The following is an 18,249-nucleotide window of genomic DNA, read 5'->3' on the forward strand; positions in this document are numbered from 1 at the left end:
TGAAGCACAGAAGGAAAAAAAATTAGTGTGGAAGTCCTCTGGCATTGTTATGTTTCACACAGTCCCTTGTCATTACAATAAATGGGTATGATTACTTAAGAGCCCTGAATAATTTATTAGAGAGTGAGATAAGCGTGTAGAACAGTGCCTTCTCTACACACATGTATTAACCCACAGCAATTAAGAATCCTCCAACATCTGGTTCTAAGAAAAAGACCAGTAAACAGGTGATGTTAATCCAATTTCTGTTGTAGGTGGCTGTGTATTGAGGAAAATGAGCACAGAGACTCTCAAAGGGATGACTTTATGGAAGTGTTGCAGATGCAAATGACACCTGTTGTATTAAAACTTTTTAAAAAGTATCTCTGCACAAGCATCCATGTTTTCTGCACAATCACAGGTTTTTCATTGCTTTTATACATGCCATTTAGATAAGGGGAAACCATCTACAAAAAAAAAAAAAAAAGAGACTGCATTTTAAAACTTTGCCCTTAGGTACTAGAGAGCGAAAGCCCAGCACTCACTTTTATTTTCTTAATACTACATTATATCAATATATAAATAGATTATAATGTTGTTCAGTGCAAGGGGAGGTAGGAGCTAAGATGGCTTCAAGCTAGGCTTGCAAATTTGGAATTCCTTTGGCTTCAATTAGAGTTTTATTTTAATAAAGTTTGGGATTTAATATTTCAGAGTATACAAAAAAAAAACCCAACTTCTCAGTATCTACTACAGAGGACACAGATCATCACTTGTGTTCTAAGGAAAACGAGAAATCTGTGGCAGGAATGGTCATTCCCAGTCAAGAGATGAGGGCTCGAAAATGCACAATTTTTAAGGCTATATTATTTAATATTATACAGATATACCACAGTTCAGTGTTGATGTATCAGCAGCTGCTGGGGATGCATAGAATCACAGAACTGTTTGGGTTGGAAGGGACATTAAAGATCATTTAGTTCCATCCCGCCTGCCGGGGGCAGGGACACCTCCTAGCAGACCAGCTTGCTCCGAGCCCAATCCAACCTGGCCTTGAACACTTCCAGGAAAGGGGGATCCACAGCTTCTCTGGACAACCTGTTCCGGTGCCGCACCACCCTGGAAGCAAAGAATTCCTAACTGATATCTAATTTAACCCTACTCTCTGTCAGTGTAAAGCCATTCCCCACCACAAGCCATTGCAATCCGTCCCCCCGTGTGCGGAGCCAGGCTCTCCCCGCGCGGGATCCCGGGAAGCGGGCGGGGACGGGAGCGGCCGCCGGAGCTGTGGCGGATCCGGCCCAGCCGCGCTCGCCCGCGCTGCTTTTGGTCCCTCTGGCGGCGCCGTAGCGGCCGGGCCGGCGCCTGCGTCCCGCGGGCATCCCGGCTCGTCCCGGTTCTGCCGCCCGGTTCCCGCCTCCTGCCCGCCGCGGCCATGGATTACCGAGCGCTGGTGATGAGCCAGGTCGTGCCGGGGCAGTTCGACGATGCGGACTGCTCGGACAGGTGAGGGCGCGCCGGGGGTGAGGGCGCTGGGGGGGCCGGGGCTCGGCGCGGCCGGGCGAACACGCGGAGCGGGACGGGGAGCGCCCCTGGGACTCGCCCGGCAGCGGGGAAGGGAGAGCGGGTGGTGCTGCCCGGTGACTGGAGGAGGTGAGAGGAAAGGCTGCGTGTGTCTCTCGGCTTCCCTTTTCCAGAATGTGTGCTGCTTTGGGACATACTTGTCCTGGCAGAAAACCGTGACACGTTACTGACATTACAGAATCGGAGCATCAGTCAGGTTAGAAAAGATCTCTGAGATCATCGAGCCCAAGCTGTGACCCAACACCACCGTGCCAGCTAGGCCATGGCACTGAGTAACAAGTCCAGTCCTTCTTTAAACACCTGCAGGAACGGTGACTCCACCACCTCCCTGGGCAATCCATTCCAATGTCTAACCACCCTTTCCGTGAAGAAATTCTTCCAAATTCTCCTGGTGCAACTTTGCGACTTTAGGCCGTGTCCTCTTTTCCTGTCACTTGTTGCCTGGGAGAAGAGACCGACCCCCACGTGGCTCCAGTCTTCTTTCAGGGACTTGTAGAGCGTGATGAGCTTTCTTTCCTCCAGGCTAAACAACCCCAGCTCTCTCAGTTGCTCCTCTTTGGACTTGTGCTTCAGACCCTTCACCAGCTTCATTTCCCTTTCCTAGACCTGATCCAGCACCTCAGTATCATTCCTGAATAGAGGGCCTCAGAACTGGACTCGGTAAATTAAAACACAAGAGAAAATGTAAAATCGTTCATGGAGATAAGCGTATTGAATTTTTGGTAACTGTAACAATCGTTTTTAGTTAAAGAGACATCTGTGTTTCTTTTAAGTGAGTCTGCGGAAGACGCAGGAACACGTAAAGAGGGTGAGGTCCCTGAGAACTGCACGTGTGAAGAAGTTAACGCTGAGGAAGGGGATGGTGATGATGACAACGATGATGAAGAGGAAGATGAAGACTGGGACTGGGATGATGAGGTGGGAAGACTCACGAAGCGCCACAATGCTGCTGGCGGATGTAATCCACAGGTATGTTGAAGGTTATTCTCTGGGCCTTGAGGGTGCCCAAGAGCTAAATGGGGCCAGCCTGGAGGCTTTGTTTGTTGTTAGTGTTATGTTGAGGACAAATGCAAGCAGAAATTTTTCCTTGAGAGAATCCCATTCATTTGCATCTGTTCCTCTGATGTGCTGTATGTGTATGTACATTGTAGCCAGAGCTCCATTTGATTTTCTTGTCTCAAACCTTGCTGCTGGATTCCCTTTGTCACTGCAGATTCCTTCTCTTCCTTACCTTTCACAACTTTTCTTTCTTTGCTGACCTCGATCTCTACAGACGTTCCTTACTTTTTGAAATTTGTCCTCTGTGTTTCTGAGCACCTTCCCCAGCCTTTCTATTTATTTTTAGACTATCAGCTAGTCATATCCAGGGGGAAACTAGTTATATTTTTGACTTAATAATGAAGAAGGCCAAGAAAAATACAAGCATAGGAAATGGAGGGGGGTGCTTGAAGTGAATTAATTTAGGGTGTGTGGTGTTGGCATAGAAACTCTGGCATTGTGCAGAATAAAAAGCACTCATGAAGGTAAGAAGGGTGCTAGTTCTCACATCAGCTTGGGCATTAGAGGCTCGAAACCTTATTGATACTAACTTACCAGAACAGTTGAGATAAATCAATGATGCTGATCATAGCATAGCATAGCATGGTGAAATCATGGTCAAGTGTTAGCTTTGTTTGGGGAATACTACATGTAAGAAAAAACAAAATCTTGGGAAGTTTTCTCTGTTCATTACCTGTGCATTTTTACCCCTCTTATTTTATTCCTTGTTTCTATCTTCCATTCTCTTCCTTTACCAGAGAGAAAATGTGCTGTGTGAGCACATTTGTAGCTTCCTAGACTAAAAATAACTCTGGTTTGGAGTACTTTTAGAATTTTATCTGCTGTGTTACCTGTACTTTCTTTTCTTGATTTAAGTAAAATCTGGTGTTAATCTGTATCTGTTTCCTTATATCCCATGTGGTTTTCATCTTACAGCTTTAGGCATAGGCATTTGAGGTGACTTTCCCAATGATATGGTTTGAATTTCAGAGGGCTGTGTACAGAACATGATTTATGTTAACAAATCCTTTATTTCAGGCAAATAGACAGACGCCTAATTGCTCTTCAGCAAAGCTGTCAACCCCTGCAGGCAAGGTTTTAAGAAAATTTGAACACAAAATCAATTTAGGTGAGTATAATTGCACTGTTGTCTGTCATTTAAACAGCTACCACTCTGCGGCATTCTCAGACTAATTCTGCTTATGTTAAGCCAGAACTCACTGGAATGGGTGAGTTAGCCATTGCCAGAGAGATTAAAAATGGCTTTTGAGTACCTGAAGTTGCCTTTAGTTTCCATGTACAGGCTGTCATACCCCTCTCTCCGCCTTCAGAACCACATGGCTGTTTTGCTGGGGTTTTTTCTTTCCCCTTGACTTTTCCAGGCAGCATGAAGTCTTTCTTAACTAGATTCTCTGTAGGAACAAGCTGGTTGGGTGGAGGGAAGGTATCAACTCTCTGTTGTGATGTTGGTCATTCCCACAGCTGCTACCACAACTGCATTTTCTCAATGAATGCAGTCCCCTGTAGCTTTAGGGGGGGTACATTATGCAGCAGTTCTCTCCCAGGAGCAGAGTTCCTGTGCTAAGTGAAGAGGCTGCCATCCTAGCTGGTGTGGTTTGATTTTTACCCTGAGATGGAGATGGCTGCTCAGCACAGCCTGTCAGGACTAGGGGCAGCTGTGATTCGACCTTCTGACAGGGTAGAGATCAGAGGCTGGGTTATTCTTTGGAACAAAGTGGTGCTAGGATGAGGGCTGCTGGCATTTGTAGCCAAATGCAGCAGCTTTTATACATTCAGCATTTGATCAAGCACCATTTAAGTGCATTGTTGAAAAGAATCTGGGAGGCTTTTGCTTATTATGTTAAGAAAAATGGTATTTGATTGTTATAAGAGAAGAACAGATAAATTCAGTGGTGAGATGTTATCCAAAAGGCATTACTGACATCACATTTCCAAGTCTGTGGAATTGTCTCACTCATCTGTGTTGTTACCTTACAGTCCTACCCGGAAATGTAAGCAGAGAAGTTCTAGGTTAACCCTGGTGTGTAGGAAACTCCTTTGGGTTTTAGGTGTTTTTTTTGTTTTTGGTTTTTGGTTTTTTTTTTCATTTCTTCTTATGTGTGTTTCAGATAAGCTAAATTTTGATGACTCTGTTATAAACAGAGTCACAGAAAAGTCTAGACAGAAGGAAGCAGACATGTGAGTATTACTTATACTTCTATTTTCACTTAATACTTTGAACCCAGAAGTGTACTGTTTGTTTCCTTGTTTGAGTAAGTTAAGAAAAATGAAGTTCAGAAGTAGTCTATGTGCAGTTTGCCCTTTGGTCTTCAACTCTTTGGTTTCCAAATAAGTTGTCTGATTCATCCCAGAGTTCTGATTCTTTTGTCACTGGTAGCACATCTGATTATGTTGTATAGTATAGTAAGACAGTGTAGTATAGTAAGACAGAAGTGATGGGTGTCATTCCCCTAGAAAAGACCCTTTGATATTCTTTTTTTCTAAACAGAAATCCTTAAAACACTGAGCTAAAAAGATATTGGAGGCCTTTTGAAAGTTCCTCCTGATGATTTGGTAAGGGAAATTAAGAATTTTTTTTTTTTTTTTTTGGCCTGGAACTTATAACCCTGAGTTGTTAAGATAGATACAGTTTTCTCCTGAATGAGCATAATTCAGAGAAAGCGGAAGATAGAATATAATCTATAAAAGTGAAGGGCTCTGATGTTAATGGTGGTGGTTTGTTGATTTTTTTTTCCTTTACATCCCTCTGTCTGCAGGAGAAACCTTTGGTTTTGTATGAACTGAAAGCCTTACTTCTTAAGGCTGTCATCTTATCTTTGACACAGAATGTCACAGTTTGCTCTGTCAAAGTACCGAGCCCATATGCGGGACTGTAACATTTTATTTTCACTTCTGCTAGGTACCGAGTCAAAGACAAGTCAGACAGAGCAACAGTAGAACAGGTAAGTCCTTTGTTCATCAAATTTCCCTTTTGACCGGAGCAAATAGTGTAGAATTTTGGAATCAGTGAAAAAGCAGTTAGAGCAGAAACAGAGTTTTGGAATTCCGTTTCCCTTGATATGCTGGAGACCTGTTGTTTCTTTCTTGTTTTCACATATGAAGGTTAACTTTGATTCCATAAACATTTCAGAGCTCATTTTTGTGTTTAACATTGTGATTTGTTCATATGTGTAATGCAGAATTCCATCTTAAGCTTTTATTAAATTCCAAAGAGCAAGGAGAAATGCTGAGTTTGTTTTTTTTCTTCTTAAGCGAGACTGAATTATTATTGGCCTGAGTCCACATGGCTGTTCTATTTCAGTTCCGGTATCTGTATCCCAATAAAAATCTTACTTTAAAACATTTAAGGCAGCTGTGGGTGGGACATAATTTCTTTGTCTCTTTTAGAGTTAGCTGGAAGACATACGCTTAGTTTAAAAAAGAAAAAAAAAGTTGAAGAGAAAGTAAAATATTGTAGATTAATGGCAAAATTCTGCGTGGTTGCCATTCAGATTATTGTTTGATCCTTGAGAACAGTCTGATGCCAAGGGTCCTTTAATATGATAGTAAGACTGTGCACTATTATTTTTTTTTTTTCCTCTGCTGACTTCTCTGTATTAAATCTGAGGTGTTGGACCCAAGGACCCGAATCATTCTGTTCAAGATGCTTTCTAGAGGTATCATATCAGAAATCAATGGCTGCATCAGCACAGGGAAAGAAGTAAGTTTTATTGCAAGTAATGTAGTAGGCTTTTTCTTTTCAGCAAGCTGGGTGGAAGTTTATGATGCTCAGAAAATGTAGTGAAATACTTGGCCTTAGTTCCACATTTTTTATGTTGCTTGACTGGTAAGAAGTTATCTTAAGAAAAAGTTTATTTATGTTAAAGGAAACCAATTTTCCCAAGTATGAAAGATTTCTAAGAATGCTTTAATATTATCTTATATTTGTGGATGTTGTTAATTGCATCTTTCAACAACAACAACAAAAAATCGGCAAAGTTATGTATAACCACAGTATTAAATAATGCCTAAAAAAGCATACAAACCCAGATAATTCCGATTAAAGACATCTTCCACCCTGTGTAGAGGTGGAAATATGAGACATTTGGGCCATGCTTTAGGGCCTCAACAGTGCACAGGCTCAAGTTAACCCTTCACACAAGGGCTTGTTTCAGTCTCCCAGGCGTGGATGAGGCAGAGTTTTCTTGTGTAACGTTGATTTTATTCTGAGGGCATTGTTGTACCCCTGTACATTGTTGTACTTCCTGTAAGCTGCCTTTTGTGGAAAAAGGATTGCCCTTGTGTGCAGTCTCCTTTAGCTGGGTGCTGCATAGGGGCTGGGGTGAGATCAGCTCTTTTCCAGGTGTCGGAATGAGGAGAAGAGAGAAGATTATGTTGCTTTAAAGAGCTTTTCTTTAATGTTACTTCTTCCCTTTTTAATCTGATAGGCCAATGTATATCATGCCAGTACTGCAAATGGAGAGAACAGAGCAATAAAGATTTACAAAACCTCTATTCTGATGTTTAAAGATCGGGATAAATATGTGAGTGGTGAATTCAGGTGAGTTTGACTGCTGCCTGGTTTTACTGGGGAAGAGGGATTGTTTTGAAAGGTGTTAAAATCACTGGTGCTCATGCTGTGTTGACAGTCTAAGAGTCCCTGTTGTCTTTTATTTTTTTATTTAAAGATTTCGTCATGGATACTGCAAAGGCAACCCAAGAAAAATGGTGAAGACATGGGCTGAAAAAGAAATGAGGAATTTAATAAGGTGATTTCCCCAGTTTTTATTTTGTCATGCAGAGGTTACTGAAACTTTTAAGTTTATAGGAGGAGCTCTCTTTTTGCTAGACTGTGACCATCACTATCCTTTAGGGTTTCTGGAGTGTTCAGGAAAGTGTCTTAAGTTTCATTATGGGAGAGAAACAAAAGGGGAGGGAAAAATAAAGGTCCTCTTTTGTTTTCCTGCTAATGCTCTAAGCCCTTCAGTGTCTGAACTCTGTCTGACATGACTGAACAGCAAGGAAAAGCTAGAAATAGCTGCTGCTGAGCAGCAGCACACTGTGTGATACAGGTTAATCTAGGATTAACCTGAACTGTGTAAAGATTCTTTGACACAGGAATGTTTAGAAAAGGGTCAAAATGGTTGTGGCTTTTTGTGTGCATTTCCTAGTTGTTCTTCACAAGGGAGAGTTTCCTGAGCTCTTACTGTGTTACGTTCAAAGCTGCAGAGCTCCTTTATGCACTAGTGCAAAGCAAATAGAGTTTGGTTTTAATATTTTTGTGGCTTTATTTCTGTGTTTCAGATTGAATACAGCCCAGATACCTTGCCCAGAGCCAATTATGCTAAGGAGTCATGTGCTTGTCATGGGCTTTATTGGTAAAGGTGATAGGTAAGTATCCTTAGAAAAAATTTTTGTGTATGTCTGTTTTTTTTTTTTTTTTACATTTAGTAGTAGCTTTTCCCAAAGGTTTATTAAAACAAAACAAACAAATCCTCTGAATTTACGTGCAGTTACTCTAGGCATGTAAAGTTAACATGTGCATGTGATCTGTGGAATGGACCCAGACATTTGTCAGCTACTACCGCAGGAAATCTGTGTGATTCCGAAGCCTCAGTTGTGTGCAAAATTAACTCGTAAAGTGATCTAACCAGAGATTAATGCTGGAAAGGTTTGCTAATCATACAAGAAGATAGTTTATTGTTTTGTAGTCATGGACATAAATGTATCATGGTCCGAATTAGCTCCTGTTGGAAATAAAGCTCCAGAATCTTTAGCAGGCATGTAGCAAGGTTTTGCTGCCCTTCCTGCTGGCTCCTTGCACTTGGTTGCTCATTCTGACTTGCTTGACGCACTCAGGGAGTGAAAGGATCAGGCACAGCAATTAAACCATTTGCAGCTGGTATGATGAAAGAATATTATGAAGAATGAAAAAGTATTTAGTTTCTGGTTTTTTTTTTTTTTTTTTTTTTTTTTTTGGTAATTTCAAGGCCTGCTCCTCTGCTGAAGAATGCTCAGTTGTCTGACTCCAAAGTCCGGGAGCTATACCTACAGATCATCCAGTACATGAGAAGAATGTACCAAGACGCCAGACTTGTTCACGCAGATCTCAGTGAATTTAACATGCTGTAAGTTTTTAATCCTTGCTCTGAATTGTGACATCTAAACTGTTTGCATTGGCAACCTCTGTGTGAGAGTACTGATGTACCTTTCAGCGAGGGCGGGGTCCCTGTCGTTGCTGGGTTTTGTAACTTAGCTAATTAACTGTGTAGCTTTTAACTCAGATCTGAGCTTTCTCTGCTAAAAAAAAACAATAGGCAAACAAACAAACAAACAAAACAAACATTAAAAAGATAGAAAAAAAATTTAAAACTACAACAAAACCACCCCACAACCAGAAAAAAACCCTGTAAACTCTGGCAAAAATTAGTAAGGTATTGTTTTTATATAAGGTATCATTTGACAGCTATATTTTTATAACTTCTTTCTTCCTTTTTTCTTTTTCATGTGCCTCTCTGCTTTTTTTGTTCATGAGCAGACTATTTTTTAAAAAGTTTAATTACGCAGCTTGTGTAGAGGAGGGAAAGGATTGCCTGAAAAAAGCCACCCTGGCCCTAACATACAAGGCATATGCTGGAGAAAGAAGTTAGGAGTTTGTTTTTTTATTTTGCTGGTTCTTAAGGTTGAAGAATGCTTTGTTCCCTGCCCCTCAGTAGTCTGGTGGAGCTGATGCAGCTGTGTGTGGGGTTTCCTTGCAGGTATCACGGAGGGGACGTGTACATCATTGATGTGTCTCAGTCCGTGGAGCACGACCACCCGCACGCGCTGGAGTTCCTGCGCAAGGACTGTGCCAACGTTAACGGTGAGGGGGCTGCACTTCCAACCCTCCTTCTGACAGCTGGTTTACTTAGCAGCATGGACTCAGCTTAGGTTCTCTCAGGTGTAACTGACTGTAGAAGGTGTCAAAATTCCATTAAAATATTTCTTCTATGTTCTTGTGACTTTCTCGGGGAGCAGCGTACCATGCTGAGTTCAGAGTAGTGCAGCCTATTTTGCTAGAAATCATCTGTCTCAAATGAGTCACTTGGCTGAATCTCAGACTTAAGACAGATCTAAGATCACTCCAGTCTGCAGCAGTGCTCATCCCAATCTTAGCTTCTCTTACTTAAAAAAGTATGCAGACGTACTGATGTGTTTCCTTCTGTGAGCTGAATCCACATCTGGAATGCCTCAGCTGGCAAGACGTTTCTGTGTGTTACAAAGTTCCTTGCACTTAAGAGAAGCTGAGAGGAGGCACAGAGTAATTAATCAGAGGTGTTATCACTTGTCATAGTATTTTGATAAGTTTAATGGTGTTTTTCTCTTGAGAATTTGGTTTTCATGTGTGTATATACATGTTGTGTAACAGATACACACCTCCTGATAAGGTGTGTCCCTGAGGACAAAAAAAAAAAAAAATCTCTCATTATGGCTGCTTTTGTCCCCCCTTTCTTTTCAGATTGCCTTTTTTCTTATTTTACAGAAACTCTTGAAAGTCTGATGCGTAACTAGGAAAGAGCTGTGTGCAGGCTGTATGTCTTGGTATCCAGTATGCAACTTTTTCCTTTTATTCCTTTTCAGTTCATGCATTTCTAGTAACTCCCTTCTGGCTCACCTAGTTGCACCCTTGCTCTTTATTCATGTTTTTTGACTTACTCTCCTTAGACATTCTAGTGTCTCAGTGGTTTTGGTGTTGTTTCGCTTTTTCGCTTGTTTTCTGTCAGTGCAACTTTCTCTGTCTAAACTTTCTACAGAGACTCTAAGAGACACCTGGTTCTGCCTAAAGTGTGATCTTTGCAGAGATTTGTGGTTCCATAGGCACACAGAGCTGTCTCCAAATGAAGTCATTTTCACTCTTTCTATGATTAATTTATCACAGTGAGAGTTCCTCCGGGAATTTTAGTAGGAAATATTATTAGACAGTCCTCAGTGTCACTCACTGCTGCTTTTCAGAACAGAAATGCAGCCTATAAATTTGGTCATAATTGATTTAAGAAACCAATTTTGAGTGTAGTAGTGAGGAATATTCTGGGACACCAGTATGTCTTCCCCTTTTGGGTGGATCGTAATGAGGCGGTACTGTATTTCAGTGGCCACTTGTTTCTCTCTGGCAAAAGTTTGAGGTCTCCATTCCTTATTTGATTTTTTTTTTAATTTTTTTTTTTTTTTTTTTTTAAATCTTAGTCCTTGCAGATACTACACCTGTCTTGAATTCTTTACTTCTTAGCCAGTACTCCGTTAAGTCAGGATCCTGCTGAGATTGTCTTGGCTTTTATATATATGCAGTTTTTTTCCTTTTAGTATTTGTTGTATCTGGGAGATGAAGTTTTATTTCAGATGGCCAAGAATCATCTGGTAGCTCCATATGATGTAGAATGTGCTGCTAAAACTTTCCCAAGTCATCAGAGTTGTTGGCTTGCTGGAATTGTCACTTTAACATCCAAGCTGCATATGTTAGGTGGAATTACTTACCGGTTTTGTCTCTCCCTTGTTTCCTGGCAGACTTTTTCCAAAAGCACAATGTTGCAGTGATGACAGTGAAGGAACTGTTTGAATTTATTACTGATCCTTCTATCACAAGTGAGAACATTGATGACTACCTGTCTAAGGTAAGACCTCATGGCCTTGTTACTGAGTAAGAGGACAATAAAATCAGAGCTAGTTCAAGCTCCATCATCTCATTTATTCTACATCCTACTATAAGGAAGCCAGCAGGTGACATTGTTGTGCTAGTGCTTCAAAAATGCATATAGGTCTTTTCCATTTATACCATTGTAGGGTGACACTGCTTTCATTGCATGTTTTCTCAGAAAGTCTGTCTAATCATGAAGACTGAAATGTCTGTTTGGGGTGCTGTAAGAACCAGGATGCTTTAAGTTAGCTCTTCCTTTCTGGCAAGGAGGATCTCTGCAGAAATATAATCGTGCTCATAGGGAGAGTCGTGTTGTATGTCCTGTAGCCGCGCTGGGCCTGCCACAGTTTGGTCTGAGGGGAGCAGCAGATGTGTTTTTCCCCCTCTCTTACGATCCTGATCCGCAGCTGTCAGTGCTTCGCAGCAGCGGGGTCACCATTAGGTGTCGCTGAAGGCATTCCCATAGGGAAAGCTGGCGTGCGTGTGAGTGACTGTGGAGCACAGGGAGAAACGCAGATGGGAATTGCTGGATGTGATTCTAAAGGCTTAGTGGTGCGATTCTAAAGGATGATAACTTTTTTTGCAATGCTTTGTATTTCTTTAGGCAATGGAAATAGCATCGAAAAGAACAGAGGAGGAAAGATCCAGTCAAGATAAAGTGGATGAAGAAGTGAGGATTTCTGTTCCTGCTGTGAAATTAATATTAACCTTATCTCTTCTAAACACTGAAAAATGTTCTGTTTGTTTTGGAAAAATGTACAGTTGATGATAAACAAAAAATTGTGATACTGAGATGTCTTGACCTAGTTGAGATGGGAAGTATTAAGGGATGCCATGTGTAAAAGCTGACAGCAATAAGCTGTTAGAAGGCAAATATTCCATTTCCTAAACAGTTTGTTTGCTCACATCTAGGTCCCTTGATGTATCCTCCAGTTCAGGTTTAGTTAACAAAAATCTTGAGTAGAGAGATCTGATTATGCCTGTGGTTTTGGATCGGTGTCCCAGAAGCAGGCTATTTGGATATGTGCATTGGCCAAATTGCCTATCCTGAGCTCCACTCCCAGTCTAATTCAGTTCTTCCACTGCTTTTACATTAAGTGAAGCCATCTCAAGTCCGTTACAGAAAGCTGTTAATGTTCTGGAAATGCTTGATGTAAAGATAGAACCATTTCTATCATAGTCTTAACTGTTCCAGAAGAGTTAAAAAAAATCCCAAACCAACAAAAACATCTTATCTTGGGGGTCAATACTACTTGATTTATTCAAGACTTTTCTGTCTTGGAGCTCAGCAGGTGTCACTACCTGCTTCATGCTTTGCCAAGGAAAGATGGGGTTTTTTGTTTCCCAGTGTAGCCTCAGCATAAAACTGCTGAGCTGTAGAGTCAGATTCTAGTGTTTGATAGCAAGGCCATCTTCTGCCAGCAAGTTACTCCTTTGTTTATATGAGGTACTAACCTTTAAGAGAGATGGTTTCCTAGCATCTAAGTTCAGTTAATTTCTCTTAGACTTTCCATGTGATCATGACTAATTTGTGCCACTTCCCTTGCAAAAGAGTAGAGCTGAGTGGGGGAAGAGGGGGCCTGTGCTTTGTGCAGTGCTCTCAGATGGGCAGTGATGATCATGAATTGTATGGAATCTGTACTGGGATTGAATTGATTCCATGAAACAGAGAAGCAAAACACATCTCTCTGATCTGGTAGGGTCATAAGCTTATTGAAAGACAGTTTCAAATGTGACAAATTTTAAGGGTGCTGTTGATACTGCAGTTAGTTTTTATTGTACTGTACTGCTGCAAGAACATTTCTTGAGTTGGACTGTAGGTTGACGTGTGTATTGTTGCGTAAAGAGATTAAGTTCTGGCAGTGCGTTTCAATGGAGTTGCCTCCTGAAAGCATTGTAAACATTACAACAAAAACATTAGAAAATTTCTTAGGATACAAAACCTTAGGATTCCAATAGGCTAAGAGATGGTTGGAGAATTTTGTAAGTGGGCTGGTGTGAGTCACACTAAGGAAGGAGCCTATTAGTTGTGATCTATCAATAGTGTCTAGGTTGCATATTAAATCTGCTCCTGGAAAAAATAACCAACCCAAAACCAACTCTGTAGTTCAAATGGTAGTGGATGACTGCTACGTTCATTTGTTGTTTCTCTGATTGTGATTACTCTCCTAAGGATGCATAATTAGGAGAGAAGAACATCATGACACTATATGTAAATTGGTATATCTGTGTTTCCTTTCACTAGGTGTTTAAGAAGGCCTACATACCTCGAACTCTGACTGAAGTTAAAAACTATGAGAGGGATGTGGACATAATGATGAAATTGAAAGAAGAGGATATGGCGTTGAATGTTCAGCAAGATAATGTGAGTGGACATGCTGAGGCCCTGCAAAAAAAAGGGAATATGAATTCTTCTTACTGAAAACTGTTAGCAACAAACAAAAACAGAAGCTTTGCTACCAAGGTGTGGAGTACTAAATCTGTATCATACTTTAAAATTGTCCTGTTAGTGCTTAGTGCTAACATTCTGGATTTTATCCTGGTCTCTATTTCTTTAAATATATTTTTAGACAGTAATTTTCTCTGGGCACAAAGAATTAAGACATAATTTGATAATGTAATTTCTTCTTCTCTCCCTTGGGCAGATTCTCTACCAGACTGTGACAGGACTGAAGAAGGATTTGTCCGGTGTTCAGAAGGTGAAAAAGTCGTTTTGAAATCCTTCATTTAAGCCATTTTCAGAAAAGTGCTCACAGGTAGTTCAGAGAATGCCTGTTCCTGCAGCTGGCACCCTGAAAGAAGCCTCTTGTGTGCAGAGTGACCATTTGTGTCCAGGATAGGTCTGGCATGGCAGTGTGTCTGCACAACACGGAATTTGCTTCCCTTCACTGTCTGATGCTGGGTTGCTCGAGAGTGAAATTATAATCCTTGCTGTGGCCATGATCTCTTGATCTCTAAAGTTAAGGTGAAGATTAGGGAAAGTCTTTCCTGATTATGGAAAATGTAATTGATTTAAACTGTTGCATGACTGCAAGTTTTGATGTGTTCAGGGTATCTTTGTTGTAATATTGCATAAAGAACAGTCCTCCAGTATAAGGCATAAAATGTTATGTCTTACTGTATTTGCAGTACTTGACAGTGACACTTCTCAAAAGCACATTGGATGAGAAGTTGGATACAGATCACTTGAAGCCATGCCATTCAAGCAGAAGCCCTATGCGGATTCCCCCTCCTTATTTTGCTCTCTAGCTGTGGTGTAAACTCTTGATTTAAAATGGAAATATAAATATGGATGGGATCAGGCTGTAGCACAGTCTTCAGGCTCATTTAAGAATAAGTGAATGTTCCAGTGCAGATATTTGTGTTTGCAGTATGGAATACATACAGTGCCCCCAAGGTAGATTTGGGCATGATCCAATAGATTTGGGCATGATCCAAGGATAATTAAAAATAGGCTTCCACATATGTTAGCAAATTGCTGTTTAACTTAGGGAAATTAGTTTGGGAGTGCAAATAACAGCTGTGCTTTGAGCCCTGACCTAAAAGAATCTGTGTTGTACTATCTAGATTCCTTGTTCTTAGTTTGCCTTAACCTACTTTTCATTCTTTATCTTGAGACTCAATGAGGGCGGTGGTAAGGGAGATAGCATCAGAGTGCTCAAGGGTTTCTTTGCAGCAGATTCTGTCTTCTTTTTTGTTGTATACATTGTGCATATATATGTGTGTGTATGCTTTCATTAGGTTTCTTGGGTTTTGCTTTGACATAATTATTGATACATCTTGTAGATTCCTGCACTTCTTGAAGATGCAGTCAATTCAGAAACAGACTCTGATGATGATGATGACGGTGGCAGCTCAGAGGACTCTGATTCAGGCTGTAAAGAAACTGTACATCCCAAAGATAAACCTGCTGAAATTATCATGGACAAAAAGGTCAGCTGGCTGGGAATTGTTACTTTTTTCCCATCTTTGCTTATATGACAAAAAAATCCAGACTCAGTGGCTCTTGCTTCTTCTTGTCTGAACAAGCTGTGGGCCTTTCCTCTTGTGGAGAACAAGAGCAGAGGCAGTGAATTTCATTGGGGATGCTTTATTAGAGGTGGTCTTATGTAGAGCAGTGTAGAACACAGCTCTCTGTAGCTTAGGCAAAGCTAGAACAGAGAGCTCTACAGGGAATTACAAAGCAGAATTCAGTGAAGTCCGGGCAGCTTTTCAGTCCCTCCGGCTACTCTTCCAGGCTTTGGTGTTCAGGTTTGTGGCTGTGGTCCCTGATCAACCTCCTGCCCAGACAACTGAGACCACTCCATCTGTAGAGCTGGAGATTTGGTGACAGTGTTTGTACCACAGTGGCTTTTGCAGTACCATTAGTACAGGCTGGCTAGCTTTGCTGTGGGCAAGAGATGTAATGCAGTCCAGCAAAGGGATTGTGGTTAGGGTCTGGGATTTGGGGTTTTTTTGAGGTTTCATTTTCTAAACTGTGGAACAGTATGCTCAGTTTTGGTGAGGCTTTCCTGCAGAGTATCATTTATGAGTGAGAGCCTTTTGGCCGCCTTTGCTGTGTTAAAAAAAAAACAACAAAAAGGGTGAAATTTGCAGGCTTAAAGGGTTTCAAGATTTGGGACACTGCATTTTAGTTTGTTTTTTTTTTTTCCTAGAAGAGGTAAGATAATATATTTCTTATGTGTCAGATGAAAGTGCAGTACTCTACTACACTGCCAGTCTAGAGCTGCTGCCTTTCAGATGTGAAGCAGGGAAGTCTTGGCAACTTCTCTCATCCTAATTGATGGGTTTTAGTTTGGACTTTTTGTGTGAGATGAGGGGGGTTTTTGTAACCTGTGTGTTCAGCTGTAAGTTGAACAACTGATTAGCAGCAATTATCTACCTGCCCCTTCCACTTTGCTGACTTCTTGTTTTCTAGTTGAGTCTCTTCCCTTCTGTGTCTGGCACAGAGGTACAGTGTGTTGCAGTAGCATGGCATTCTTTCCTGCCAGTCCTGCTGCTGATGAGCTTGCTCTGAGTTATCAGCACTTACTGGATCAATAGTTTTGCATGACATATAGAAACACATACTAGAGCAGCCCTGTGGGTAGCAGAAAATGTAGACCAGGCAGCCTATTGTAATCTTGGGTGTAAATAGCATGAGTTAAGAGTGCCTCTTGTTCATTTTCTTCAAAGGTTGCATGAAACTCAGGTTCTAACTAGTTTGAATTTTGTCTTGTCATTACCAGTGTGCAGGTCTGGGCTCCACCCCCAACCTGCATTTCCTTTTTCCTTTCCCCTCACCATTCCTATTGATTTTTTAAGTTTCTTTATCTTGATAACCTTATTTTTGTGTCACGTGTTAATTAACTCGTTAATGTAACAGTTGATTGACTTGCTTAAAATTCTTCATTCCCTTCTGGCTTTAAATGAATGGTGTTTGATTCCTTACAGGAAAGGAAAAAGATGGTTAAAGAAGCCCAAAGAGAAAAGAGAAAGACCAAAATCCCAAAGCATGTGAAGAAGAGGAAAGAAAAGACTGCAAAAATGAAGAAAGGCAAATAAAATCAGCTTTGGCTTAGAGAAAGGGATGATGTGTTGTGGATTAGTCAGCCACCATCTTTTTTCTTTATTAAAAAATTAAAAATCCTTTATTTATATACATACAGTATAAACTGTAAGAGTGGTTTTGTTAATGACATGGTGTAATTATTTGAACAGAGTGTATGACACAGGTTTCTCGATGGGAAAGAATGAGTCTAACATTCTGCTAAAATTCTTTACCTGTGCAGTGAGTTTTTTGCAGAACTCACACTGATTCTTTCCTGTGTTCTTACTCCCCATGCCTTCTTCACAGTATGGAAGCAAAGTGAGCTCTGCAGGCTCTCACGGTCCCTCTGGATAACCCTGCAGGCATTGTGGCTTTGCTGCCTCCCTGTGCTTGCATCACCATTGATGGCCAAGTGCACACGTGGCTGCAATCCCCAGCTTGACCTTCACAGCCTGTTTGGTGCCTTTGGCTAGAGATCTTGTAAGAGAGGAACTGATCAGGGCTTCCAGATCTCTCTTTCCTCTCTCTCTGCTCCCTTTCTCTATCCACACAGGGATTGATAGCACTTTCACACACAGTACTCATGTGAGTGTAGACAGTATTACTGGGGCAAGCAAGACTGGCATTTTCTCAGCAAATGGGGTGTTTTTTGGGACACTGATGAAATACGTGCATTTTGGAAATTGGCATTACATCAGGCACAAGAGGAGCCAGGCTCTAACTTGGTTGTGAAGGAAGGAGGACTTGCAAGGCCTGTATCCAGAGGTGAGGGAGTACTGGTGATGGCTCTTTCTGGTAACACCAAGGGCTTAGATGCTGCCAGAAGCATGGACACTTTATTTCCTGCTTATATGTACAGACCTATTCAGGCCTTGGTGGCCTCGGTGATGGCTGCCCTGAGCCTGACTGGTGGTGTTCATCAGTGCAGTGCTGAAGGTGACAGTAACAGCTTTGTACACTTTGTCCTTGAGGTCCCATTGGATTGGGGATTCTCCCTGCTGACTGACAGAGCTGTTGTGTGCCCATCTGCTGCAGCAGCCGGGATTCATGCAAATCGTGCACCAGGAAGTGTGTGTAGGGCCTAAGGGTTGTTGTGGATGGAGTGCAGAATTGTGTCCGAGTCGTTGCCTTTCCCCAGGAACAAGTTGTGCACTGGGCAGACCTCGGTGTTTTTGGTGAAGTGGGGTAAGCATAAGTGACTGTGAAGCTGTGTGTGCTTTATTTTGTGTAGCTCAGCAGTGGATGACTCCACCAGGAAACTGGTCCATGGCTGATCAGTGTGAGTCAGGGGTTGTCAGACACAAGAGACAGCCACCTTCTCTTTGGGTCTGGCTGCTCTGAAGACGGGGATAGGTGCTGGTTCTTGGCAAAGAGCTGGGAAGCCTCAGAGACAGAGCGTGTCCCACGGGGCCGCGTTTATCTCCTTTACCTGAGGAGACACTTCAGA

The 18,249-nt window shown here is 41.6% G+C and overlaps 1 protein-coding gene across 1 annotated transcript; it reads left to right on the plus strand.

The window, feature by feature from the left end:
* Positions 1-1,348: 1,348 nt before the first annotated feature.
* Positions 1,349-16,913, plus strand: RIOK1 (RIO kinase 1). The gene is made up of 17 exons (XM_040063652.1): positions 1,349-1,485; positions 2,337-2,532; positions 3,640-3,730; positions 4,731-4,800; positions 5,522-5,564; positions 6,230-6,322; positions 7,050-7,162; positions 7,290-7,370; positions 7,906-7,992; positions 8,592-8,729; positions 9,360-9,463; positions 11,143-11,249; positions 11,877-11,942; positions 13,518-13,637; positions 13,918-13,971; positions 15,059-15,205; positions 16,706-16,913. Exons 1-17 carry the CDS (start codon positions 1,415-1,417, stop codon positions 16,814-16,816), a joined length of 1,692 nt encoding a protein of 563 aa, XP_039919586.1. The 5' UTR covers positions 1,349-1,414; the 3' UTR covers positions 16,817-16,913.
* The last annotated feature ends 1,336 nt before the right edge of the window (positions 16,914-18,249 follow it).

The sequence above is a fragment of the Hirundo rustica genome, chromosome 1, assembly GCF_015227805.2.
Source record: "Hirundo rustica isolate bHirRus1 chromosome 1, bHirRus1.pri.v3, whole genome shotgun sequence".
Classification (NCBI taxonomy): domain Eukaryota; kingdom Metazoa; phylum Chordata; class Aves; order Passeriformes; family Hirundinidae; genus Hirundo; species Hirundo rustica.

Coding starts and splice junctions, on each gene's coding strand:
- RIOK1 (XM_040063652.1), top strand. CDS start 1,415: ATGGATTACCGAGCGCTGGTGATGAGCCAGGTCGTGCCGGGGCAGTTC. Junction 11,250..11,876: donor TTGATGACTACCTGTCTAAG/GTAAGACCTCAT, acceptor GTATTTCTTTAG/GCAATGGAAATAGCATCGAA. Junction 15,206..16,705: donor AAATTATCATGGACAAAAAG/GTCAGCTGGCTG, acceptor GATTCCTTACAG/GAAAGGAAAAAGATGGTTAA.